Below are 27,403 nucleotides of genomic sequence, written 5' to 3' on the forward strand. Positions count from 1 at the left end.
GGTGCCTGGGGTGCTAAGAGAAGGGGCAGCACAGAAGTGGCTGCGTGTATGAATGAAACAAGCTTGACCACAGGTGATAATTGTGGAGTGAAGGTGAATGGGGATCAGTAACACATTTCTCACTATTTTTGTATATGTTTGATATCTTCCATTAAAAAACATGGTATTTTAACTTCATTTCAGGAAGCCCATATCACTCAGAATGTACGACTTTTTTTCTGTAATAAGGATACATTTCCCAAGTGAGAAGTGTCCTTATATGTTATTTTACTTTAATAGCAGAAGGTGATATTTGAAAGTTGCATTTACTAGTCCATCACCTTTAAAATGGGCCATTGTGGGGTCATCAACCCTATGTCTCCATCTCTGATCATCGTATGACTCAAAGAAGCTGCTCTGAAATCAAGTACAATATAATAAAAATGAACCATTCAGTGAATTAAGATTCCTCCCCTTCCCAGTGAAGTAACTGAAACACCAGAAGCCCTCTCAATATATGCGAAGCCTTACAGAAAGCAGCCTGACTCCAACAGCTCCAGTTTCATGCTACTTGTGGCTCACATGTAGCTTACTCCCTTCAACATCAGCTTCAATTCTAAAAACGTTTACTGGGAAAGAGGACTGGTTCTAGGATGAGCTATGAATTAAGAGTCAGGTTTAGGCTTCCTTTGCCTCACCTCACCTCCTTCTCACTTGTACACAGCACCTACGCCCCCTGCTGACTTCCTGCCCTCCAGCACCTTCTTTTTATAACTGGTTCCTGTGGGGATTCTCAGCCACCAGCAGGTCTGGCCCACTAGCAGATGTTTGGAAATGAAGGAGGGGATTTTGCATTTTCCTGAGTGGGGGAGGCTCAGCTCTACTTCCAAAATTTGAAAAGGAACATGATACTTACATCTAACGACCTGCAGTTCTCAAAATCAGCCCCACTTGAACTATTAGGTTGGTGCAAAAGTAACTGTGATTTTTGCCATTAAAAGTAATGGCAAAAATTGCAATGACTTTTATGTCAATGTAATACTAGGATGAAGCTGGGACTTACCATGCACACCAGTTTGTTCTCCTGGGTCTCCTTCTCAAAGGAGACCTCTGTTGCCTCGTCCCCTCCCGCGATCCTTTCCCCAACATCACCACTGATGCGCATCACCTCCACATGCAGCCGGCCTGCCACCTGCAGCAATGGGGGAAGGTAGAAACATTTCTCCAGATTTGGTTCGTGCTCCCTTGAGACGACCTCTCTTCCCTTTTAGAGTCAAAGTGTCAGGTTAATGGGGATTTAGAGGCCTAGTCTCTGACAGTTACTCTGCCCTCAGAGTCCTTGGAAACACAAGGTATTAATAAGACACATTACTGACAAAAAATAGCAACAATATCCCATCACCACCCTCTTGTTTCTTAAACTGTTCTCTACAGGAAACAAGGCATGAAAAGAAAACCAACCAACCTCTCCTTTCTGGTTGATGATGGGGACAGCGTATTGTAACTTCACATCATAGAAAAGGGACTCGAGGAAGACATTGGCCACCCCAATCAGACTGTGATTTTCCTGCTCATCATAGAATGGATCAGCACGTTTGAAGTACGATCGTATGACCTGTAAAGAGATTGAGAACATACAACTTCAGAATAACCACTTACAATAAATGCATTCCACCTACTGCTTTTTGATGCACTCTAGGTCATTAAACTTAACTTTCATCATCCTGACTCTTGTATTTTTTAGAGTAAAACACTCTAAAGTTTTTGCCGAAGCACAGCACTCTATTACTCTCACACACAGTCTTCCTCATTCCCATTCACAGTGGAGGTCATTCCCATTCACAATGGAGGTCAGCATCCTCCCCCCATGACAGAGCGATCCCAGTAACAGGTCATTACTTTTAGCAGTTATTCTACTTTACATGGAAATCCTGCCACAAAATAAACAATACATGTTGACCAGAAAAAGAAGTAGAGTGTGCTAAACTACACTTCACCTTTCTTTTGGGGAAGACAGTAATTCTTATCTGCTCTGCTTGTTCCTAGCAAGTCATCAGATACAACTCTGGTAATGAAAGGTGAGCCCTCACGCCTATAATCCCAGCACTTTGGGAGGCCGAGGTAGGTGGATCACCTGAGGTCAAGAGTTCGAGACCTGCCTGCCCAACATGGTGAAACCCCTGTCTCTACTAAAACTACAAAAATTAGCCAGGTACGGCGGCGTGTGCCTGTAATCCCAGCTACTCGGGAGGCTGAGGCAGGAAAATCACTTGAACCCAGGGAGGCATGATGCAGTGAGCTGAGACTGTGCCACACACTCCAGCCTGATTTACAGAGCAAGACCTGACCCCAAAAAAAAAAATACTGAGACAAGGAGCATGTCTTTCTCTAATTTGAAAATACATCGAGGATGAATTATGGGAAAAAAATGGCTACACTAACACAGAAATTAAAATTAAAAAAAAAAAAGAAAGGAGAGCCCTTATGGAAGTGACTCTTTTGTATTTACTGTTGTTGTTTTATTTCTAAGTTGAAATAGGAGAGGGGGACCAAAGAGACAAACATGTTTTAAGCAAAAACGTCACCTAAGAAACATTTTTATTGATGACAATCTGGAAAAATCATTTTTACAAAACCAAAGGCAAAGGAAGTAAACAACTCTATGCGGAAACAGGCCTAACAGTAATGAAAATATGTTCAGACATACGTAATATGCATTTCTATTTTAAATACATATGAGTACACGGCTGATCTAAGTAAGAAAGCCTGCAAGTGGAGGACAGAGTACCAATGTATATAGATCTACGGCATCTATGTTATGATCAAAACTTCTTCAAAAATGTTCCTTGTAAATATTAAGATACCACTGATGTTCAACTTACAAAACATATACTGTAGGTTTATTATCTGCAAGGTTAAACGGGTTGAGCAATGGGAGGAGAGACAAATAACGAGGCCTGGCCTCTGTCCTAAAGAGTTTCCCAGAGAGCACAGGAGACAGACACCCGCACACCAACAGAAGTCAGAATGGAAAGTGGAGAATTCTGCTAGAAATCTAAAAGACAGAAATGAGAAGAAAAAAGAAGATACCAGAAAGAGAGATTATTAAAATTGTTAATTTGCTAAACAATTTAGGGGATTAAAATAAACCTTACTCCAGAAATAGGATTATAATTTTGGAAAAAGAACAATTTTCCCCTGATAAGGGTAGGCTCATTCCAGCTTGGCTCCTTCCATAATCACCAATTAAGTGATTTTCTCTTAAATAACTTACTGGGTTATCTTCTTCACACTCTTTCCACTCCTGATAAAGGTCTCTCATATCCAACAGCCTGTTGTCCAGTTTTTCCAAAGACCAAATCTGCTTCCCTTTTCCTTTTCTTCTCACCTGGATTGCAGGCTCACTAAGAAGAGAGCCTCGCTGCAGAGAGAGTAAGAATGACCATAAGAAACACACAGGCAGCAGGGGAAGTCAAAGCTGAAAATTCCACCCCCATCAGTCAAATGTCATTACACAAAACTCAAATGGCAATCACCCTTTAATCTGTGGATTACAAAGTTTCCCAAAAGTCTTACAAGCTATAACGTAATACCTTCATACCCAAGTACAATCAAAATCTATTTATAAACTTGAGTTTAAGTATAAACTTACATTAAAAAAATTTTTTGGGGGGGTTGCTGGGCGTGGGGGTTCACGCCTATAATCTCAGCACTTTGGGAGGCCAAGGCAAGTGGATAACTTGAGGTCAGGAGTTTAAGACCAGCCTGGCCAACATGGTGAAACCCCTCTCTACTAAAAATACAAAAATTAGCCAGGTGTGGTGACATGTGCCTGTAATGCCAGCTACTTGGGAGGCTGAGGCACAAGAATAGCTTGAATCCAGGAGGCAGAGGCTGCAGTGAGCTGAAGTCTCGCCACTGCACTCCAGCCTAGATGACAGAGTGAGGCTCTCAAAAATAAATATATACATATGTATGTATGTATGTATGTATATGTGTGTGTGTGTGTGTGTGTGTAAAGAGACAGCATCACACTCTGTCACCCAGGCTGGAGTGCAGTGGCACATCACAGCTCACTGCAGCCTCGAACTCCTGGGCTCCAGTGATACTCATGCATCAGCCTCCCAAGTAGTTAGAACCACGGGAGCATCCCAATAAACCCAGCTAATTTTGTTTGTTTTGCACAGAGACAGGGTCTTGCTATATGGCCAAGGCTGGTCTGGAATTCCTGGCCTCAAGTGATCCTCCTGCCTCAGCCTCCCAAAGCAAAGGGATTACAGGCATGAGCCACCACATTTAAATTTTGACTGTAGTTGGAAATGATTTTAAGTTTAAAACCCAAAAGACCACATTTAACAGCAAGTTGAAATAACAGTGTTTTATTCAGGCCACCATATGACCATAATGTATCAATGGGAGAGAGGGAAAGTTTGCTGCGGTGTACGGGGAAGAAACGTCCCTTTACCTCTCAGAAGGTGAATTTTGTTTTATTGTAATGGATGGCATCTTCATGGGGTATAAAACATGAAACACTTAAAAGAGTAAACTGAAAAGTCCCCAGTTTACCCATGTGGAAACAATAAATGATACCAGTTTCCAAATATGCAGTTCGGGTTTCTTACTAAGATCATACAGAACTAGATGGAGGCAGTGATCACACCACATTGTTACTGTGCCAAATGCCACTGAGTTGTTCACTTCAAAATAGTAATGTTTGGCCAGGTGCGGTGGCTCACGCCTGTAATCCCAGCACTACGGGAAGCCAAGGCAGGCAGATCACAAGGTCAGGAGTTTGAGGCCAGCCTGGCCAACATGGTAAAACCCCATCTCTACTAAAAATACAAAAATTAGCCAGGCATGCTGGTGGGTGCCTGTAGTCCCAGCTACTCTGGAGGCTGAGGCAGAAGAATCGCTTGAACCCAAGAGGAAGAGGTTGCAGTGAGCTGAGATCGCGCCATTGCACTCCAGCCTGGGCGACAGAGTGAGACTCCATCTCAAAAAATAATAATAATAATAAAATAAAATAGTAATGTTCTGTTATGCAAATATCACCCCCCTCCAAAAAAAGGTACGCTCTGAAGTTTTTCCAGCTATAAGAGCAATGTGGATTTTTTTCAGAGCAGAAGAACTTGAGCAATGTATTTTTAACATAGAAAAAAATTTAGAACTTTTAAAACCCACAAAGTTAAAAAAAAAAAAAAAAAAGCCCTTATACATTTCCCCAAGGGAGACTTATCTACTGGTTAGCTAATCAATCTAGGTTTACTGGCTTAATTTTTCAATTATTCCACCTAAAACTTAAGGGAACTTTGAAATACAGGGAAAAATTTAAGGAAACATATTGATGTTTCATTAACATCTTGCCTACAATCATTTTCTAAGAAACAAAATTTAAATAATAAAACAAACATTTGAGAATTCTTACGGTCAAAATGTGTTTTTCTTTTTTTTTAATTGAGACAGAGTCTCTTTCTGTCACCCAGGCTAGGGTGCATGGCCCAATCTCGGCTCACTGCAAACTCCACCTGGGTTCAAGCGATTCTCCGGCCTCAGCCTCCCGAGCAGCTGGGATTACAGGTGCCTGCCACCATGCCTGGCTGATTTTTGTATTTTTAGTAGAGATGAGGTTTCATCATATTGGCCAGGCTGGTCTCTAACTTCTGACCTCAGGTGATACACCCACCTTGTCCTCCCAAAGTGCTGGGATTACAGGCATGAGCCACCATGCCCAGCCATCCTACAGTCAAAATTAAAGGCCCTCCTACCTTATATTCAGTCAGCCAGTGAATAAATCCAAAAATCCCATCTGTGACCTTTGTAGGTAGTGGTTTTCCTGGGGGAGAATGCTGGACCTGGGACTAAATAGCAATAGGCAATACGGTGCAACTACCATAACTTAGCCCTCTTGCAAAATTGAAAATAAGAAAAAAATTTGCCAGAGGAGAGAGTGTTCACAGAATGGATGGGACATTAAACAAGTTTTCAAATACCAAAAAATAGTCTGCTGCATTAAAGACTACAGATTCAGCCTAACTAAACTAAGGAGAGATGTCAGGTGACATGAGTTACTTCTGGGTGTTGACATGGCTACCCCAAAGCAGAGTCACACCTTTCAACAAACCCCAAAATAGATTACAGAGAAAAGGGCTGCAGTCATGTTTAATGGGGAAAAATTTTTCAGATTTCTGCTTTTTTCAACTCGTACACTGTAAAATGAAAGAGGATCTTGTACTTCTCAGCCTTCAAGAAGAAACTAGGCCCTGAACCTTCTCCTTGTGACTGGCCTTCCTCTTTGCTTTTTGGTGAGTCCTACTGTACCCAGACTTTGCCCTTACAAATACTAGTAAGTTCTAATTAAGTAAAATTTTTCAAAATACACACAGAGTATACAAAAACAATGATCTGTAATGATCACATCATATTGACAATACCTTTCTTAAAATACTAAGAATCATATTTGCCAAATATCTAACCCTGTACAAAATGCTGACCTCAATGCTGTGATGTCATAGGGAAAGAAAGATGTAATCCTTGCTATCAAATTAGAATATCTGCCTGTAATTCCAGCACTTTCGGAGGCCAAGGCAGGTGGATCACTTGAGGTCAGGAGTTTGAGACCAGCCTGGCCAACACAGCAAGACCTCATCTCTACTAAAACTACAAAAATTAGTCCGGTGTGGTGGCACACACCTGTAATCTCAGATACTCAGGAGGCTGAGGCAGGAGAATCGCTTGAACCCAGGAGTGGAGGTTGCAGTGACCCAGGATCACACCATTGCATTCCAGCCTGGGTGACAGAGCCAGACTCCATCTCAAACAAACAAATGAACAAACAAAATAGAATATCCAAGATGGAACGATTAAAGCTTTTCTGTATTGACTACTGTAGGATAAACAGAACGCATGGACCTACAAAAAAAATTCATCTGAATAGAAAATTCTACCTAATCCATCAGAAATTATGTATGAATGTGATCAAGAGCTAGAAAAGAACCTCAAAAAAAAAAAAAAGAAGGAAAAAAAACCCAACTGAATGGCAAAGATAGAAGACTGTGATGGGACTTCCCCCTACATTTTATTAAACTTGTTATACCAAAAAAAGTATGATCCTGAATATATACATGACACCATGACACAACTAATGAACAGTTTCACAGAGTAAGCTATTCAAAGTAGAAAATAACATAAGCAAAATGAACACCTAAATTGTGGGAAAGGGGGTGTAGAGTGGTAGCATAAGGAAGAAAAAAAAGACATTTGGGGAAGATGAATCAGAGAAGACTTCTAAGAAAGAATTTAAACAGATTTGAAGGGAGAAAGTTGAGTGAAATGAACTGTCAGGGCCAGGTGAGATGGAGAGAATATTCCCCTAGCAGATAAAATATATATACACTCAAAGGCAGGAAAGGAAGTCAATTCTACCCAAAAGCAAGGAGGACAAAGGATCTGACTTGGGGCAGGCACAGATAGGGATCTGAAGCTTAAATAACACCAGGAAACATCAGGCAATCTTATCCAATGAGATCTTTGTTTTTTTCAAGGAATGGCAACCTCACCTTCCTGTTGGCATCCAGGCTGGAGGCTGGAATCTGTAGGGTAACTTTGTATTCTGTTCTTTTATCCAGCTCCTCAGCAATGTAATTAGCTTCTCTCACCAATAGATTGGCCTTAACAATTTGTTCCCTCAGCCTCATCAGGCTGTTATTCAACGTTGCTTCTCTTAAAAAAATAAAGAAGGGGCAGAGGTAGGGAAGAGATTAACACAAAGCAGCTAGTCAGAAAATCATACAGTGGCAGTACATCATTGCCAAAATGTGAATTGAGCTTTTCCATGGTGGTCTGCACGCAGGGACTGTGTTGCTGACACTGACCCATGCACACACTTGAACCTGAACTACACGATAGGCACTGGCGCACAGCCACACAGCAGGCTGGCTGTAGATAAGGGCAGTGCCCGTGTATGCAGATCACCAGGGGATCTTCATCAACTCAAGATTTTCTCAGCAGGTCTGAGGTGGAGGCCTGAAATCCTACATTTCTATCAATCTCCAGGTGAAAGGGAAGCTGCCTGCCTGCAGACCAAACTTTAAATAATATGAGGTTAGTGAAGTAGTCTGCAACCATGGGATGAGGCATTTCAATACAACGCTGATTATCCCGTACAGAGATGACACTTGCAATCTGCACCTCATCAGCACCATGCTTTAACTACCTGAGCTAATCAGTCCAGATAATCAACTTTGTTTTTCTAAAAATCATCTACCCAAGCTTCAGAACCTGAAGCATAATACAATGATAAAGTGTACTTCTATATCCAAATCCAAAAGCCATACCAACTGAAAATGGAGCAGCACCTAACATCAACAGTTTTAAATAATGCAATATAAATGGGCAATTCCCCTTTTTAAAAAAAAATGCAAAGTAGTTCTTGGCTGTAACACTTATCTTTTAACATAATTCTTTTGTAAGCACCATCTCAATGTTTCCATTTGACACTTTCCCTAGGTGCGTTAGAGGTGGCAAGGCTGAGCTATACGTGTAACAAGCCTCTCTGTGCCGCCTACCTCTCCTCAGCCCACTGTCTCAAGCGCTGCTGAGCGCTGGGCGAGTGGAAAGAAAACCTGTCCATACTCCGGCAGTTCTGCTTCTCAGGAGACAGCCTTCTCCGGAGCTGCTCCAATTCATGCTCATACATAAGCCTCTGGCGCTCCAGTGCGGATCGTTTTTCTTCTTCATGCTGTTGTTCTAGGCTGTTTAATATGGACTGCATTGGATCTAAACACATTTTTAAAAAAGATAAATGATCGCGAGTTACAACATAACAAACTTCAAATGTGGTTCTATATGGTGATGATGTTTGTCATCTTAACTATACCACCTAACTAATACTTTAAAGACAATTTGGCATAAACTTAGCTTTCCTGACTTTCGATCACTCAGGTTGTTATCTATTCTCAGACATATCCTCAACCATCTTCCCTGCAGAAAAGGCAGGTCTATTATATGTTCTACACATAACCTAAGACATGGCGAATCCTCCAGAAATACAATCACAAGCCAGTGGCAGGCAAGTCTCTAAAGCAGAGAGATTTGGCCAGGTGCAGTGGCTCATATCGGTAATCCCAGCATTTTGGGAGGCCGAGGTGGGCGGATCACCTCAGGTCATCAGTTTGAGACCAGCCTGGTCAACATGGCGAAATCTTGTCTGTATTGAAAATACAAGTCAGCCAGGCATGGTGGTGTGCAAGCCTGTCATTCCAGCTACTCAGAAGGCTGAGGCAGGAGAATAGAATCACTTGAGCCCAGGAAGTGGAGACTGCAGGGAGCTGAGATCATGCCACTGCACTCTAGCCTGGGTAACAGAGCGAGACCCTGTCTCAAAAAATTAAAATAAAATAAACCAGAGAGATTCTAGCCATGAGAACAAAGTGATCTGACTGTATATTAAGGCAGAACATTTTGATATAAATTAAAGCCAAAGACACAAAATACAGAGAATAGCAACATAAAGATCTTCCTTTTTAACATTTAAAAAGGCCTCAATCATAAACATTTTTAACACTCTATCATCTTTTTTTTTTTCAAGAGAGAAGGTCTTGCTACATTGCCCAGGCTGAAGAGCAGTGGTTATTCATGGGCACAACCTCAGCTCACTGCAGCCTGGAACTCCTGGACTCAAGTGATCTTCCCACCTCAGCCTACCGAGTAGGTGGGACTGTAGGCAACAGTCTACCAACTGGAACCAGTGCTTAAGAGCACGCCTGACTTGCTCACCATTGCTGCCCAGGGCCTTCATGGTGACCTCCATCTGTGCATATTCGTAATTAAAGTTAATTTCACTGGACACCTCGCTGGAGGAGTCTCCGTCTACATCCAGCTGCTCAGAACTGTTTTCATTCTTCATGGAGGGATCATGGTCCTCATTCTCTCGTTCTGCTTTCTTTTTCTTTTTAGGCAAATTGAGTCTTGGGGGGAAAAAAAGAGTATTATTTTCTGAAGTTAAGACAGGTACTTATTTATGTCATTCATTAAGTAATGGCTTCTGCTAGAAGCCAAGTAGATACCATGTAAGTACAAGGCAATTACTGTACTCAGGAAGTTGATAATCTAGTCATAGGAATAAGACACTCATGTGCCAGCAAAAACTTACAACAGAAAGTGTGACACTAGTCCACACACCTGTGACAAGCTCGGAGTTAAAGGAAAGCCGAGGACGATTTCAGAGCAAGGTGATAAAGGAAAGCGCAACAGGAGGAAATCATTTGAACTGAGTCTTCACGGATACAGAGAAAGCAGGGTAGAGGGAAAGCGTGGGAAAAGATGTGAAAATGGAAACATTCACATTCCCTGGAGAAATGAGTAAAACAACGGGATATTCAAAATTTGTACAGCACACTAGAGCTAAAGCTGGAAAGATCAGCTTCATCCAAACGATGAGGGTTTTGAACACAAAGCAAAGCAGTTTACACGTCATTTAATTTAGGAAGGAAAAAAATGCTCCATGCTCTTTGTGCCCATCTACCCTTTTCTCAGTAACCAAAGTATCACTGGCCCATGGCAAACACTCTCTATTAGCTACAGAAAAGTCAGTCTGACATCTGGAGCACGATGACCAGTGACAGTAACAAGAGACCAGGATGTTCAATTTTTACAATCTCCAGCCTGCCTGCCTTGTCAACGCAACATCAATTTTGTTTGGGAAACCGCATGTACAGCCCCAGGCGAGATACAGTCTTTTGCAGCCCCCTTTGCAACTAAGAAGCGATTTCTAGCAAAGGAGACAGAAGGAGATTGCTGAGGACTCTGGGAAGACTTCTCTGTTTTTTCGGATGAACAGGAGAGTCAGGGCTAGCACAGCTTACGGTTCTCCTTTTTCTTCCTGTACCTGAATGCTGTTTTGACGGCAGTGCAGCATGGCCAACTTCAGGCCATAGAGAGACGCCAAGACAGTGACCAGACTTTAGCCATGACTTTATTTGAGAGGCTTAGCCAACACTAACAACCATGTTCCTTTAGATTTCTGGTTCTGTCAGGGAAATAAATGATCTGTCTCACCCATTACAGTAAAACTGGCCATGACTTAGAGCTGAAAAGAATTTCTAAAAGAAATACCAACCTTATTTTATAGATAAGGAAACTAAAACCACAACCATGTTTCCATAAAAAAAAAAATTAAAAAGATAAACATGTCAGAAAAACTATTAATGTTTATTAATAAATTCTTACACCACACAGCAAAGGAATCACCTTCCAGTGGGAAATAAAAGGGAAAAACTGTGTAGATGAACTCAGTATTTTTCCACAGTGTATTGTTTATATGTCTCTAGGGTTCAGACCATATACAGTGAATGAACACACACACACACACACACATATATATAATATATATGCAGCAAATATATATGTACACACACAATAATATAATTGTTTTAGAGACAGAAAATACATATTAAAGAGTAAACCTATTTCAGAGCACAATCTTCAATAATCTCCTTAAGGGACACGAATGACATCATACCTGAAGAAATGGTTGTTTCCCCATAATATCCTGTCCCCATGGTGTAACTGTATTGGACTGGAGACAGATGACCCATTCACAAATGTTCTGTAAGGAGAAGAGATCAAACGTGAATGAGGAGTGCAGTATCATGTCTTCTGCTTTAAATTCCCAGTAACATAGAGATATAGTTACTAGGGAAAACAATAATTCCCCCAAATACAACCTGTTCTTGGTGAATTTTAATATTTACATTCACTCCTTTGCTGATTCACCTAAAATGTTGATGGTACAAAGCACAGACACATCTCATTTTACTGCGCTTTGCTTTATTGTGTTTTGCAGATATCACATTTTTTACAAATTGAAGGTCTGTAGCTATCCTGTGTTAAGCAAGGCTATGGGAGATTCTTTTCAAACAGCATGTGCTCACTTCACATCTGTCATGGAGGCCTGTGATCAGGGACCTTTGACCTCACCTAATTGTTTTGGAACATCGTGAACTGCACCCATGTAAGATGGTAAATTTAATAAAAGCAGTGTGGGTTTTGACTCTCTCCCTCTCCTCGGGTCTCTTTATTCCAAGACACAGCCATATTGAAATTAGGCTAATTAATAACTACAATAACCTCTACCTGTTTAAGTGAAGGAAAGAGTCACACACCTCTCAAAAGGTGGAAATAATTAAGCTTACTGAGGAATCACATCAAAAAACAAGACAGGACGAAAGTCAGGCCTCTTGTACCAACAGCTGGCCAAGCTGTGAGTGCACATGAAAAGCTCTTGAAGGAAATTAAAGGTGCTTCTCCAGTGACTACATGAATGATAAGGCAGAACAGTTTTCCTGCTGATATGGAGAAAGTTCAGTGGTCTGGAGAGAAGATCAGCCCAGCCACAATATTCCCTCAACTAAACCCTAATCCAGAGCACGGTCCTAACTCTCTTTAATTCTATGAACTGAGAAAAGTGAGGAAGCAACCGAAGAAAAGTTGGAAGCTAGCAGAAGTTGGTTCGTGAGGTTTAAGGAAAGAAGTCACCTCCATAACATAAGAGTACAAGATGAAGCAGCAAGTGCTAATGTAGAAGCTGCAGCAAGATTGCTGATGAGATTTTCGATGTAGATTAAACAGACTTCTATTGGAAGAAGATGCCATCTAGAACTTTCTTAGCTAGAGAAGAGAAGTCAATGCCTGGCTTCAAAGCTTCAATGGCAGGCTGACTCTCTTAGGGGCTAATGTATGGTGACTTTAAGTTGATGCCAATGCTTATTGACCATTCTGAAAATCCTAGGGCCCTTAAGAATTATGCTAAAACAGCTCTGCCTGTGCTCTGTAAATGGAACAAAACCCAGATGACAGTATGTCTGTTTACACCACAGTATGCTGAATATTTTAAGCCCACTGTTGAGACCTAATGCTCAGAAGATTCCTTTCAAAATATTACCGCTCATTGATAAGGCACAGAGAAGGGTATTCTTCGGGTGGCACAGTGACCATGTTTTCGTCTCTGCTTAAACAAAATGATGACGTGGCCTGCTCTGTCTTATTGCATCCCGGTCTTGGAGAACCCTTGCCTGAGGCTGGGGTTCTGTGTGATTATTTATGGCCTCACTAGAGAAGAGCACAGCACAGCTGTGAGGGCCACGCCAGCTTCTGCTCCTGTTTTCTCACTTGATCCTTCCCCAGAGCTTGATAGTGTCTCAATACTTGAAGACTTTATGGATAAAATCAGTGATATTAGTGATTTTTTGATACCATAAAATGAAACAAATCAGCATTTGAAAGGTCAACATAATTCGTTAATCACTGTCTGTAACAGTTACAGACTATTATACTTCCAACTCCCTAACAGGGGATAACAGCTCTATAGCAGATGGAAACAAAGTGACAAACGTGTCATTCATAAAATGTGGAGCCCCTTCACTCCTCGATGGTGTATTAAGTTCCTGTGTACTAGCCTCATATTCTGCGCCAGGAATGGAGAAGCAAAAAAAGGCCCTTGTCCTCAAGCAGCTCACGGTCTAATGGGGTAATAAGGAGTTAGCAGGCCAAAGGACTGGCAGGTGCAGAGGAGAGGAGATAAACCAGGGGGCTATAAGGGATTTTCTATCACAAACAGAGGAAAGCCTTCTAGGGCTGTGGTGGGTGAACCAGGAGGCAACTCAGGGTGTTAGCGGGGGCTCTGATCAAGACTTGATGAGGGCCTAAATATGTAAGGCCATGGCAGTGGGCATACAGAGGAAGGAACGGGTGTGACAGGCATTAAAGCTAAATGTAAGGGGCCCGCCCAACCAACTGGATAGCTTAATGTGGTCAACTTAAAAGCAACAAAGGCCATTGTCGCCAGTAGAGTACTTTCTTCCTCTGAAAAACTCTCATGAACACTAATTCAAGTACGTTACCTGGTGTTCTTCTGAGGAGTCAGCATGACCTGGCCTTCTGACGTGATGTCTATAATACAGTGTTCAGGAAGAATTCCCATGCCGCACAGTTGGATATCTTGGGAATCTGCTGACCCTATCAATGTATGTTCCTAAGAAAAAAATCAAATTCACTGATTAATACTGTATTCTTACAGGTACACAATAGAAATCGTTTACACTGAGCCCTCTTATATGGTCCTATTACCTTTGCTAAAATATTTTTTTATTTTTATTTTACTTTTGAGACACAGTCTTGCTCTATCCCCCAGGCTGGAGTGCAGCGGTGCAATCTCAGGACACCACAACCTCCGCCTCCCAGGTTCAAGCGATTCTCCAGCCTCAGCCTCCCAAGTAGCTGGGATTACAGGCATGCACCACCATGCCCAGCTCATTTTCTTTGTATTTTTTGTAGGGACCGGGTTTCACCATGTTGGCCAGGCTGGTCTCAAACTCCTGACCTCAAGTGATCCACCCACCTCAGCCTCCCGAAGTGCTGGGATTACAGGCCTGAGTCACCATGCCTGGCGTAAAAGATTTTTAAAAAGCAAATGGAGGCAGGCATGGTTGAAACAAAAACAGGAAGGGAGTTAGATTTGGCCTGTGAAAATTAGTTGGCTGACCCTGACCTAGACTAACTCACCCACTCCCACGGCTTTAAATGCCATCTACAAATAAACTACATCTCTATCACCACCCTAGAGCTACATACTTTAGTTTCTTTTTTTTCCCCACCTCCACAACCACTATTGCAGTCTTAGTCACTTTTTTTTTTTCTTCGAGACAGGGTCTTGTTCTGTCACCCAGGCTGGAGTGCAGAGACACCATCCATGCTCACTAAGCTTCACCCCCTTGGGCTCAAGCAATCTTCCTGTCTCAGCCTCTGAGTAGCTGAGATCACAGGCAGGTACCACCTTGACCAACTAATTTTTTTTTTTTTTTTTTTTTGTAGAGACAGGGTCTCACTATGTTGCTCAGGTTGATCTCAAACTTCTGAGCTCAAGCAGTCCTTCCACCTCGGCCTCCCAAAGCACTGGGATTACATGTGTAAGCCACCGTGCCCAGCCTCAGCCACTATTATTTTCTGCCTACTCAGCCTACTTGACACAACTTGGATGTCTGAAGATGTATCAAAGGGAGCAAAGGCCAAAGCTAAACTCTTGTTCCCATCTCCCCCAACCCAACAGAAGTCTATTTCCTTCTCCAATAATAATGGAGGGCACTACCACTACCAGTCAGTCAAATGAAAAGCTTAGATATGATTCTTGAGTCCTCTTTCTCTTACAAGCCCATACCCACCCCATGTCAATCAGGGAGAATCTTACAGATTTTTCCTCCAAGGTCTATCAAGAATCAGCTTGTTTTCCCCACCTCCACAACCACATCCTAGATTCGCCCTCCAGGATCTCCTGCCTGTAGATGCAGGAGCTTCCTACTGTGTCTCCATTGCATGCCACTCCCTTCTACTCCTGCCACAACAGCTGGTCACATCATCCCCTATTTAAAACCTTCTAAGAGTGGGCATGGTAGCTTATACCTGTAATCCCAGCAATTTGGGAAGCCAAGGCAGGAGAATCGCTTGAACCCAGGAGATCAAGACCAGCCTGGGCAACACAGTGAGACCCTGTCTCTACTAAAAAAAAAAAAAAAAAATTGTGGCCAAGCGCAGTGGCTCATACCTGTAATCCCAGCACTTTGGGAGGCCGGGGTAGGCGCATCACTTGAGGTCAGGAGTTCAAAACCAGCCTGGCCAACATGGTGAAACCCCGTCTCTACTAAGAATACAAAAAAAGTAGCCAGGCGTGGTGGCGCATGCCTATAACTGCAGCTACTCGGGAAGTTGAGGCAGGAGAGTGGCTTGAACCTGGGAGGTGGAGGTTGCAGAGAGCTGAGATCGTGCCATTGCACTTCAGCCTGGGCGACAGAGCAAGACTCCATCTCAAAAAAAATAAAAATAAAAATAAAAATGAGGCAGGAAGATCACTTGAGCCCAGGAGATTGAGGCTACAATAAGCCATAATCGCACCACTGCACTCACCTGGGTGACAGAGCGAGACTCTGCCTCAAAAAAAAAAAAAAAAAGAAAAGAAAAAAAGTAAGAATAAAACCTTCTAGTGGCTTCTCTTTGAACTTCCAATAAAGCCCAAATTTTTACCCAGGCTTACGAAGCATTCAACAACCTGTCCTTGCCTGTCTCTGACCCTCACTCTCACCATCTTCCCCTCACAGAGCATGTGCCAGCCACATCGGCTTCCATCTGTTCTTTGAGCACACTGAGCCTATTTCCATCCTATTGCCTTTTACTAGCTGTTTCCTCTGTCTGAAATGTTCTTCCCCTGATCCTGATATGGGTCATTTCTTATCATTTCTATCTCAGTTTTTAAAGTCACATCCTCAGAGAGGTGTTTCCTGAGCTCCCAACTGGAAAAAGCCACTGTCATCCTGCCCTATTTTAACTCCTTCCATGACACTGACTGACTGTGGGTTTACTGTCCATCTTGTACTCCAAGCACTTAACAAAGGCTTGGCATATGTAGGCATTAAAAAAATATAAAAATAAATGCACAATCATTTCCCTTTGTGTGCCTAGGTAATCAAAGTAAGATAAAGTTACTCAGGGATAGCATCTCAGTCTCTTTATTGATAGATGGGTATCATGATTCTAAAGTATTCTATTATAAAGTATCCCAGGATAAATAAAGGGGGTGTTATATTCTAGAAGAGTAAGAGAACTGTACAATTGGAACTAGAAAGAACTTTAGAGATGTTTTAATCCAATGCCTTCACTTACACATGGAGTGACGGAAGTCATCTGCCCAGCATCTAAATTGACTTTTGAATTTGAAGGCATAGTAATAAAAAATGCTCAGCCTCCAAATTCCACCATCCCACATTATGGTATCACTTTACTGAAGCAAAAACGGTTCTTTTACTTAAGCAAAAACAGTTGGTATCACTTTACTGAAGCAAAAAGTATTCTTTTACTGAAGCAAAAACTGTTCATCCTTTTGAATGTGCTTTGTTTTGAAGATATGCTTGTTGTGGGGTCAGCTTGGGCAGTCAAGAAATCAACACTGCCTCAGACTCGGCCCAACAGGGCTGGCCACACAGTCTGAAACAGAACCCAAACACCTCCATACAAGATGACCAGAAACATTTGACGACTCTCCAAACATCTTTAAACAGCTTCTTTAGTTTTTAGTCAAGGAGCAGATATGAATCAGAGATTTTTCTTGATGTGTGTGTTTGTGTGTTCTGATTTGAACTACATTACAATGGAAAGAAAAAGAATTTCTAGTTCTGAAAAAAGGACAGAATATTTAGGTCCTATTCTAACATCGCATCTCTTCCCACATAGTCAGCTCGTTAGCTTTACTTTCCTGGTCACCGTCATGTGACTATCCCCAGCTGACATCCTAACTCAGAATGCTACCAGCACTGTTCAGAAGCAAAGTAGGTAATGGATAATACTTTTTTTTTTTGAGACGGAGTCTTGCTCTGTTGCCCAGGCTGGAGTGCAGTGGCATGATCTCAGCTCACTGCAACCTCCACCTCTGGGGTTCAAGAGATTCGCCTGTCTCAGCCTCCCAAGTAGCTGGGACTACAGGCACATACCACCACCCCTGGCTAATTTTTATACTTTTAGTAGAGACAGAGTTTCATCATGTTGGCCAGGCTGGTCTTGAACTCCTGACCTCAAGTGATCTGCCCACCTCAGCCTCCCAAAGTGCTGGGATTACAGATGTGAGCCACCACACCCGGCCAATAATACATCATTTTTTAATAGGCAAGGAAAATATGTGTATAAGAAACCATAGGAGTATCAAACAAAAAAGTGGAACGTGGAATCTTTTCTTTTGTGTAGTACTTCTGTTTATAAAGTGCTTCTGTATCTCCAACCCTCACAGGAACCTGGTAAAGTAGCCAGAGACACTTCCCTCCATTTACAAAGGAATTAATCTAGAGGGGGCAAAGGGCTTGGCCATAGACTAGAGAGACAGGTCACTCCCTCCTACCCCAGCTTTGGGGCCACTGAATCACAACACCTGAGACAAGCACACATGAAGGTATGCATCAAAGACACAGCCAAACTCACAGCACAACAACACACCGTATAAGACATTTATTAACAACAGGCCTTCTCAAAATGACACAGAGTCACTGCCCCCGGATCTTTCCAAGCTTTTCTGAAATGAAATCATGCAGTTCTCTTAGAGCTGTTTTCCAGGTAGTCAGCTTGTTAGCTTTACTTTCCTGGTCACATTAATTAAACCCACACATGTGAGGGGAAAAAAACTATTATCAACTCTGTGTTAGAGTCGTGCAGTCCATCATATATAATAAATAATTTGTGCTCTGGGCTTGACACAGCCCATTCTGGACACTCCTCGAATCCATGTGGCATCTCAGGGTTCAGGCTTATTCTGAAGTTGTCTCTTATCTTACTAATATATCCCATGATTTATAGATTTCAGTGGATACATCTTTTCTGTTCCATGCTCTGACTCACTCAGTCTCTAAGTAACCTATACTCTCTCTCTTTTTTTTAACAGATTGATAACCCAAATTTTTAATTTTTCCTAAGAGTTATTGGAAACATAAATTTCATACCAACCGGTCCTAAGAACTTTATTTATACATTTTTTTCTTGTGAGCTAACACACTGCTCCCAGAAAAAAGCGCTTCACGTAAACCATAAAAGCTTTAGTATACTTACTAAATGAATCATTTAGTCTTCAAAGTCATCCATTTTTAAAGTTATCTACTTAATTCCTTGATACAAATCACATTAAATAAAGGTAGGAAGGCTATTTAACTTATTGGAAATAATATCAGAGTATCATTTTTTTCTATTGTCAGGTTGAATGGCATCAAGGACTAAAAAAGAAAACTGAGCCCAGAAACCCAAGATGGTCCGTAACTTCTTGCTGTTTTTTGAGTAAGCATGGTTCCCCAAGTTTACTAAAGTACTGTGAAATATTATCTTATTTTGTGACAAGAATCTAGTAGCAAAGCACATTACTTCACCTTTAAGTAGTAGACCAGAAGCTCATTCAGAGCTGGGTCAGCATTCAGATTCACCAGGAAGCATTTATCATCCCCAACTTTGATTCCAGAAGACTGAAGAGATATTCCAAGACTCTCAAGCTGTTTCTGTCGTTCCTGTAAATGTATCAGAGAAGTATTAATTCCACAGCCATTGAGGCAGTGAGATATCCAAGCGCTTACATTACAATGTTACAATTATTCAATAGTGTTGTAATTCAAATACATTCTCTTAGGCTATGGTATTATAGATTTATTGCATTTTTCTCTTCTTTCCAAACTATATAATTTTTGCGTTAATTCTAATTTTATTTTGAAAAATAAAGTCCATTACATATAGTAACTAATTGTACTAGTGAATTCACAGTTTTCATTCTTGAAAACATCTAAAATCTTGAATTCATCTCATTTAACTCTGAATATATGAGCAAAGGTGTGTGCACTTTCCTCAACTGTGATCCTTCTTAAAAGCAAAGGAGGATCAATACACTCTTCTGCTTGACATCTTCAGCGACCTCCCAATCAGGATAAAGGCCAAACTCCCTCAGTAAAGTTCACAAGGCCCTTCAATCTGGCCTGCTTCCCCTCTGGCTTCTAACTTCTGTCAAACCCGGCATGAAACTGCATGAAACAAGTTCCAGGTCCTTGAAAATGCTAAGAATGTTCTCTGAGCTGGGCGTGGTGGCTCACGCCTATAATCCCAGCACTGTGGGAGGCCAAGGCAGGCAGATCACTTGAGGTCAGGAGTTCAAGACCAGCCTGGCCAACATGGTGAAACCCTATCTCCACTAAAAATATAAAAATTAGCCAGGCATGGTGGCAGGCACCTGTAATCCCAGCTACTCATGAGGGTGAGGCAGGAGAATCACGTGAACCCGGGAGGTGGAGGTTGTGGTGAGCTGAGATCATGCCACTGCACTCCAGCCTGGGCGACAAAGAGAGACTCCATCTCAAAAAAACAAAACAAACAAACAAACAAAAAACAAACCAAAAAAAGTTATCTTTGTTCTCGTTAGCTGAAAAGATTTTATACCTCTTTCTTCTATCTGGAGCAGACATGCTCCACTTCGTAACTGTTTATCAGGCCATTTCTCTCACACGGGACTGTGTGCTGTGTGGGCACGGATCCTACCTTATATACTGTTGTGTTCCCAGCACTTAGCAGTGAAGGACACATGGCGAGCACTCAAAACATCAGTGTGGTGAATTTATCCAAAAACAAACAAACTTGCATATGCACTCAAGCACTATCTTCATAATACGGGCCTTTCCTTTTTTGTGCCTGCCTCTGAACCCATACAACATATGAACATCTGTACATCATAAGGGTATAGGCATGGATCTCACAACCAGATGCTCTGTGGTTAGGGTACAGTCGGAGCTGGAGAGGGTATCTTCGACTATGGGTAAACAGCAAGTAGCAATGAGTCAATCACCTAAGACCTCTGATTCTGGGGAAAGGCAAGACAGACTAAGTCACTTAACTACAGCCACACAGTAAGTTTGCTGCATAATTAAAATAAAGCTTCACAATTTTGCTATTTCTAGGCATGCCACTGTAATTTATACAATCACTGCAACTCAGCCAATATATCCTACCTAGAAGTATACTACCACAAAACTGAAATGTGTATTTTGGTCCTGGGTCTTCAAATCAAATCAAGTCTTTAAATCAAGTTCTAACAAAAAGGACTACAGGCTTCTTTCAGAAGTTTTGAGTCATTTAACATTAACCATCAGTGTTTTCTGCGCTCATTTCCAAGAATTTCTCCTTGATAAAGAGTCATGTCCATAAGATGAAGAAAGTAACTATACCTTTCTCTAAGTTATCCTAGTTATTACTGTTTTACGCTACTTCCCTGTGCATGTTTCTGTCATTTGAGATTTTATACTGGTAAAAACGCTACAAAACTTTTGTCTAATCCAAAAGAGGCATAATGGTGGAAAACTGTCAATTCGTTATTGTGTTTCCCACCAAAAACTAAAGTTTTAAAATCATCTTAAAAAATTACGAATGTTTGTAACACCTAGGAATCAGCTCATAACAAAGTACTATATGATAAAATACAGTTTACTGATATCATCAAATATTGCTTCTGATATCAGGGGTTGGTTAACTTTTCCTATAAAATGTCAGATAGTAAATATTTAGTCTTTGTGGGCCATGGGCTCTCTGTCTTATTCATTTCTGCTGCCGAAAACATACATAATACGTAAACAAATGAGCATAGTTGTACTCCAAAAAAATTTACAAAAGCAAGTGGTGGACCCGGTTTAATTCACATGCATTGTCTGTCAACCCCTGACCTATCTCAAGGTTTGGATTTCACTTAAGTGTATATCTTCTAATGGGAATATAAAAGATAAAAATAAGGGACAATGTGGTATAGCAGATATGGCACTGTAATTAGAAAATACTCATCATGAGTTCTTTTTATGCAAAAATATTATTAAGCGTACAACACTAAAAGATAGTCTTTTTTCTTAAGAACCTTACAAACTCAATAGCAACTAAAACTACACATAACAATTAAACAATGGTAAAGTTTTGGATGATGTAGGGTCAAAGGGTGCAGAAGCTGCAGGGAATTCCGTGGCAGGGCCATCTGAGGGCTAGCACCCTATCGGAAGGTGTCACAGAGGCCGGAGGACCCATGGAGAGCCCAGCTAACTTGCAATTGCCCCCAAAATGATGTGAGAAGTCCTTCAAAAAAGGAAGTCATTGAATTCAGTCTGCCTGGAAATTGCCAAATTTATCTGACCATGGACCACGTCAACTGACATGTCTCAAGTCATCTTCCAGAAGATATACTAACACTTTGTGGCTCTACTGTCAGAAATAGATTTTGGAAGATGTCAGTTTGGATTAGGAAGAGGTAAGCGACCAAGAGACCAGGTTTTTTCAATGACAGAAGAAAAACGTTCAGCAGCACTACAGCCTGGGAGCTCTGGAAGGTAAGGCATTGAAGGAGCTGCTGAATAAAATCAGGCAGTGCCCCCAAAAGGGACCCCTGGGAGAGGAAAAGTAAAGGTGCCAACACTAAGCTCCCCGATGCAGACTCACTTAGACTTGCCCTGTTTTCTATCAGCACAACGACTCATCACAACAAATGTTTACTTTTGGAGCAACTGAGAATGGCTCAAAGTGGCTTCCAAATTGGACAATTATTAGAATGACTTATAATTCATAAAAACCACAGGGAGATATGTAATGAGAAATAGTTTATATACTGATCTCTTCTCTATAATTTGAGGGATATGCTTTAAGATAAGCCAATGCAGGGACACAAAAACAACACTGGCCATATGTTGATCTTTAATGAAACCAGGTGATGGGTACCTGTAGATTTAGTATACTTTTTTCTAATTTTTATCTACTTTGAAAATGTCTGCAATAAAAATGTTTTTAAAATCTATTTTAATTCCAGTCTGTGCTAATATAACATCCACTTTATGCTAAGTAACAACAGTACCATCCTACAATATCTGATACACAAATTGATTCTGGACAGCACATTTCAAGATGGAATCTACTGAGTGAGAACAGATGGAACAAGTTCTATATATTCTCTAATACAAGTTAAAACAGTTAAAAACAACAGGGAATTTTAACTTAGAAAAGGAAGAGGAAGAAGCAGAGAGATGACTTTATATACACGAACAACTTGGGTAGCAACAGTCCCTATCTTGTAAGACTACTGAGAGGATTACATCAAGTACTGTAGTTAAAAGTGCTTAGCATAGGGCTCAATACATAAGTGGATCCAATAAATGCTGGCTGTTACTGTCATCACCAGTTCCTGTGTTTGGGTGGGACCTCTCTTAGCTACTAAAGAACAAACTAGGGCCAGTAAGTAGAAGTGAAAGAATAAAAGACTGATTCAATCGCTACTATTAGAGTTGTCTGATCACAAAAAGCCTGTCAGATGTGGTCCTGGGCTCCACATTACTATATATATTTCTAAAACAGAAGTTGGATAATCATGAAACAGGAAAGCCACAGTGTAAATCTATTATTAGGTGGACAGACTTTTTCTCCCAATGCTAAACTTAACTAGATCTTCCTAGACGAATACTAATGTTCCCGCCCTAAGGTTTCTGTTGTGTTTTTTTTGTTTTTTGTTATCGAGACAGAGTCTTGCTCTGTCACCCAGGCTGGAGTACAGGGGCATGATCTCAGCTCACTGCAACCTCCGCCCCTCGGGTTCAAGCGATTCTTGTGCCTCAGCCTCCCAAGTAGCCGGGACTACAGGTGTGTGCCACCACGCCTAGCTAATTTTTGTGTTTTTAGTAGAAACAGCGTTTCGACATCTTAGCCAGGCTGGGCTCGAACTCCTGACCTGAGGTGATCCACTTGTCTCAGCCTTCCAAAGTGCTGGGATTACAGGTGTGAGCCATCACACTGGCCACCACCCTAAGATTTCATAACTATTACTGTTACTAGAAAATGGTGAGAGACAGTCACCTCAGATTTAGGAATTTCATATTACTTTCACTGGGTTTTCACATGGAACCAAGAAGTTCATGGCCTAATACCTAAAAAAAAAAATTAATAATACTTTTTTTTTCTTGGCCACATGCACTGGATTGAGTAATTTTGTAATTTCAGGAAGTTCCTTAGGTCTCTAAAGCACTTAATAGAATGAGGTGTTAAGAGCCAGGGGCTACAAAGGAGTTATTTCATTAAATTTTTTTTAAAAAGATTACTGATACTAAAAAATTATTTCTTACATAAATGATTAAATGCAATTATATCCTGTTTATCCTTCGAATTAATTTTGCAAAGTATAGATTCTCTTAGATCTAGATTCCTAATGATAGTGTTAGATTTGCCATCAACCAAGCTGAAGATCAAAAAGAAACTAGGAAGACCATGTGTTCCACTGTGCAAACTGCCATGAGGTTTCACGCGCTTCATCAGTCAGGAAACACGAACCTGTGCAATCTCCTCCGTTTTCCTTAATTTCTCCTCCCAGGTCACAGTCATTTCCTGGATTAGCTTCTCAGATTCTTCCAGCCGGTCCTTTAGCTCTGGAGATTTCATTGCCTACAAGCAAAATGTTTACTTCATGAAATGTCTAGATGATGCCCTGGAAAAAGAAGTGGCCAACTCTAAAAGGACAAAAGTAACAATCTGCCTCCTCTTGGCTGAATGTCATGCTGAGGTCCAACATCTACTTGAAATGTAACGACAGACCTCCAGCACCTCGATTGTTCTGAGGACCACAAACTCATCGAGTTATCCAAAATATGCCCAAAAGGAAGGCTTTTTTCCTTTTCTGCCACTCTACTGTGAAGATATAATTACATTTAAGGATGCAAAAATGTAAAGCTTCTAAGGGTTTATTTTTAAAATCCCAATAGGTTATACATCTAGACTCAGACACATGATTCATTCTAGCCCTTGCTGATGACTTCAGGAATTAATCCACATATATACAGACTTAACGTGTACATGTTGCAGATTGGATGGTGTTATTAATACCAAGGAGACAACAGTCTTCATGGACTGTAAAATTATTCCTATAAAAACAGGATAAAATTCAACAGGTAAAAATATGATCAAGATAATCATCTTGACCATGTCTCTTACTGATTTATTCCCAGAAAACAGGTATGAGAAAGAAAGCAAACTCCAGAAAGAGTCCCATAGTGCTGAGAAACTGTGGGAAGAGAAATGTTAATGAAAGCAAGAATCCTGGCCGGGCACAGTGGCTCACTCCTGTAATCCCAGCACTCTGGGAGGCCGAGGCGGGAGGATCACCTGAGGTCAGGAGTTCAAGACCAGCCTGACCAACATGGAGAAACCCCGTCTCTACTAAAACTACAAAATTAGCTGGGCGTGGTGGCATGCACCTGTAATCCCAGGTACTCAGGAGGCTGAGGCAGGGGAATCACTTGAACCCAGGAGGCAGAGGTTGCAGTGAGCCGAGATCACACCACTGCACTCCAGTATGGGCAATAAGAGTGAAACTCCATCTCAAACAAAAAAAAAAAAGTAGGAATCTTGAATCTGACACTTCATTCCACTTTCCCAAGAGGATGAGCACTTAGGATTGCAGGTCAGAGTTGGCAGGTTTTCAAATTAATGTAACATTATCCATTACAGAATACACAGAAGACAGCTGTAATAGAATACTACTAAATACATGGGTACTTCTACTATAAAATATTTTCTACAAACATAATTAATCCACAACATGGAAAAGCTAGATTATGAAAGTGTAGAAGACTCAAGATTTTCATTCTGACTTCTACCAGGTAACAAATGAGATTCAACAAAAATCTTGCTCTCCATCATTTTCTGCACAAAAATTAAAATTATATCCACAAGGTCTCCAGCATCTCTCTTCCTCTCCTATTCTATTCTACCTCTCTTTTGTCTGCTGCCTGAATAGAAATGCAAACATTTTCTCAATTCTCTTTATTTGTTCCTGTTCAATCTTTTTCACATCTGTAAAACCTCTTTGGATTCACAAAGTAGAGTACTCATCCCTCACAGCCCAGGGGAAGAAAATTCAAGCTCCAGGCTGACTCCTCTTTCTGGACTCACAGGGCACATGCGGTTGTGCCTCCTACCTCTGCTTTGGTCAGCTGCTCCCGGAGTTTCTCAACTTCTTCCCGGAGATCCCGGATAATTCGGGCATTAGGGTCCTCGTTCACCACAGCGTGGTTAACAATGTGCTTGGCTCGATCTGCATACCGCAGAGTTGAGAGGGTTTCATCATAGTTATCAGCTGCAGGACTCACAGTAGCCACCATGGCAGTCTTGCTGTTACCCCCAAGGCTGTCCTACAGGAGAAAAAAGAAAGTTGAGTAGCATATTAAAGTTGAAACAAGACATCATATGAGAAACCTGAAATCAGAAATGGTGAACAAATTTCCCCGGGTCAAACACGTTCAGTGACAGAGCCAGGGCTAAAATGCAGGTGTACGGACTTGGGTCCTGTGCTGTGTCTTCTCTGCCAAGCCACTGTACTAAAAAGAGGGAGTTTTAGCCTTTGATAAAGGACAGGGAAATGTCATGAAACCTACCTTTATCTCAGGTTAACAAAAATTAATTCTAAGCTATCTGCCCTATTTTATAAGCAAGATGAGACCACAAGAACACAGACTACTCGGAATAAAAAAGGACTCCTTAAATGCCTCCAACATCTTCCTTAGAGGAACAAGCATGATATTTATTTGGCAAGCTCCTCCACAACCCCCTGCACTGGGAGTCTCTGTGAAGCCTAATAATGGCTCAGAAAGTTGCTGTTACAAGCTATCAAGCACCTTGGAAAGTTTTTACAACATAAGGTACAATTATAATCTTACAAAAAATATGTTAAAGCAACTTCATTTTCTTCCCTCTGATAGCACTTCAAAAGCTACTAACGTTACAAGTTCTAGAGAAACACTTCCACCGTTCGGACAATGGTCCTGAGAAGAGATACTGTCTTCATGATACTCAAACTGCTAAGTGCAGTGAAACAGCTTTAGGACTGACTGGCTTCCAATGGAACGAAAAAATGACCCTTGCTTGAGAACATTAAAAATAGAGAGATATAACTCAGGCACAGAACTAGACTTGGGACATCAAGCCCACCATGCTGTACTGCACCACAGACAAGGCTGCCCATGCAGGTGACCTCCTGGTACCCACACCTTGAGTGTGGCCAGGACTTATTCATCGGTCTCCAAGGAATGAAAGTGATGGCATGTCACTTCTAAGGGTAGATTCAAAGAAGATGGTGGCTTCTGTTTTGGGTCTTTTCTTTCACTTGAGGGGAAACGGGCTGCCGTGAAATGAGGTGGCCCTATGAAGAGAGGCCCACAGGAATGCGTTTGGAAGCAGATCTTCTGGACCCTGCTGACAACCATGTAAGTGAGCAGACACCTCCCCACACCGGTCATGCCTTGAGATGATGATGGCACCCCCATCCCCAACACTTTAATTACATCCATGTGAAACAACCCGGCTAGAGCCAGGTTGTTAAGCTGCACGCCCCCCGAGTCTTGACCTATGGAAACCCTGAGACAATAAATGACTTGTTTCCAGCTGTTCCATTCTGGGGGTAATGTGTTACAAGCAATAGGTAACTACTCATACACTAGGACAGCAACCCAGGCTGAGACAAATTATCAAAGCAAACAAACAAAAAGATTGAATATACTCTTTTTGGTAACAGAATGTCACTGAATGACAGACTCTCAAGATTAGAGGGAACACTGCAACGGGCCAGTAATGGGGAATTCACTAGAGCATAAGAAAGCTAACTCTCCTTTGGGGCAGCATTAACCTATGGAAAACTGCTTTTGAAGATACAAGGGTTTGCCAATCTTATTACAACCAAAATGTGTTGGAACAATCTGTGATTTCCCCAGTCTTTGGGCACGTACTTTATTTTACTTAGGTCTCCACCTTTTGTGAATTCAATTTATCACAGAGCCTGGTTTTATCGGTGAGAAAACAGGTCTGT

At 41.4% G+C, this 27,403-nt stretch overlaps 1 protein-coding gene across 3 annotated transcripts in view; it reads right to left on the reverse strand.

Annotated features, from left to right (window-relative positions):
• The window catches only part of KIF13B (kinesin family member 13B), a 190,548-nt gene that overhangs the window by 70,351 nt on the left and 92,794 nt on the right, over positions 1-27,403 (reverse strand). For all 3 annotated transcript variants that reach the window (XM_021942839.2, XM_031669932.1, XM_031669931.1), the window contains 11 exons: positions 25,521-25,733; positions 23,878-23,988; positions 18,924-19,058; positions 13,878-14,008; positions 11,498-11,584; positions 9,754-9,944; positions 8,544-8,754; positions 7,536-7,698; positions 3,254-3,400; positions 1,445-1,594; positions 1,043-1,171 (listed from right to left, as the gene is read on the reverse strand). In XM_021942839.2, the coding sequence (XP_021798531.2) occupies positions 1,043-1,171; positions 1,445-1,594; positions 3,254-3,400; positions 7,536-7,698; positions 8,544-8,754; positions 9,754-9,944; positions 11,498-11,584; positions 13,878-14,008; positions 18,924-19,058; positions 23,878-23,988; positions 25,521-25,733 (1,668 nt within the window). The remainder of the gene's footprint in view (positions 1-1,042; positions 1,172-1,444; positions 1,595-3,253; positions 3,401-7,535; positions 7,699-8,543; positions 8,755-9,753; positions 9,945-11,497; positions 11,585-13,877; positions 14,009-18,923; positions 19,059-23,877; positions 23,989-25,520; positions 25,734-27,403) is intronic.

Source organism: Papio anubis, chromosome 8 (genome assembly GCF_008728515.1).
Source record: "Papio anubis isolate 15944 chromosome 8, Panubis1.0, whole genome shotgun sequence".
NCBI classification, from domain to species: domain Eukaryota; kingdom Metazoa; phylum Chordata; class Mammalia; order Primates; family Cercopithecidae; genus Papio; species Papio anubis.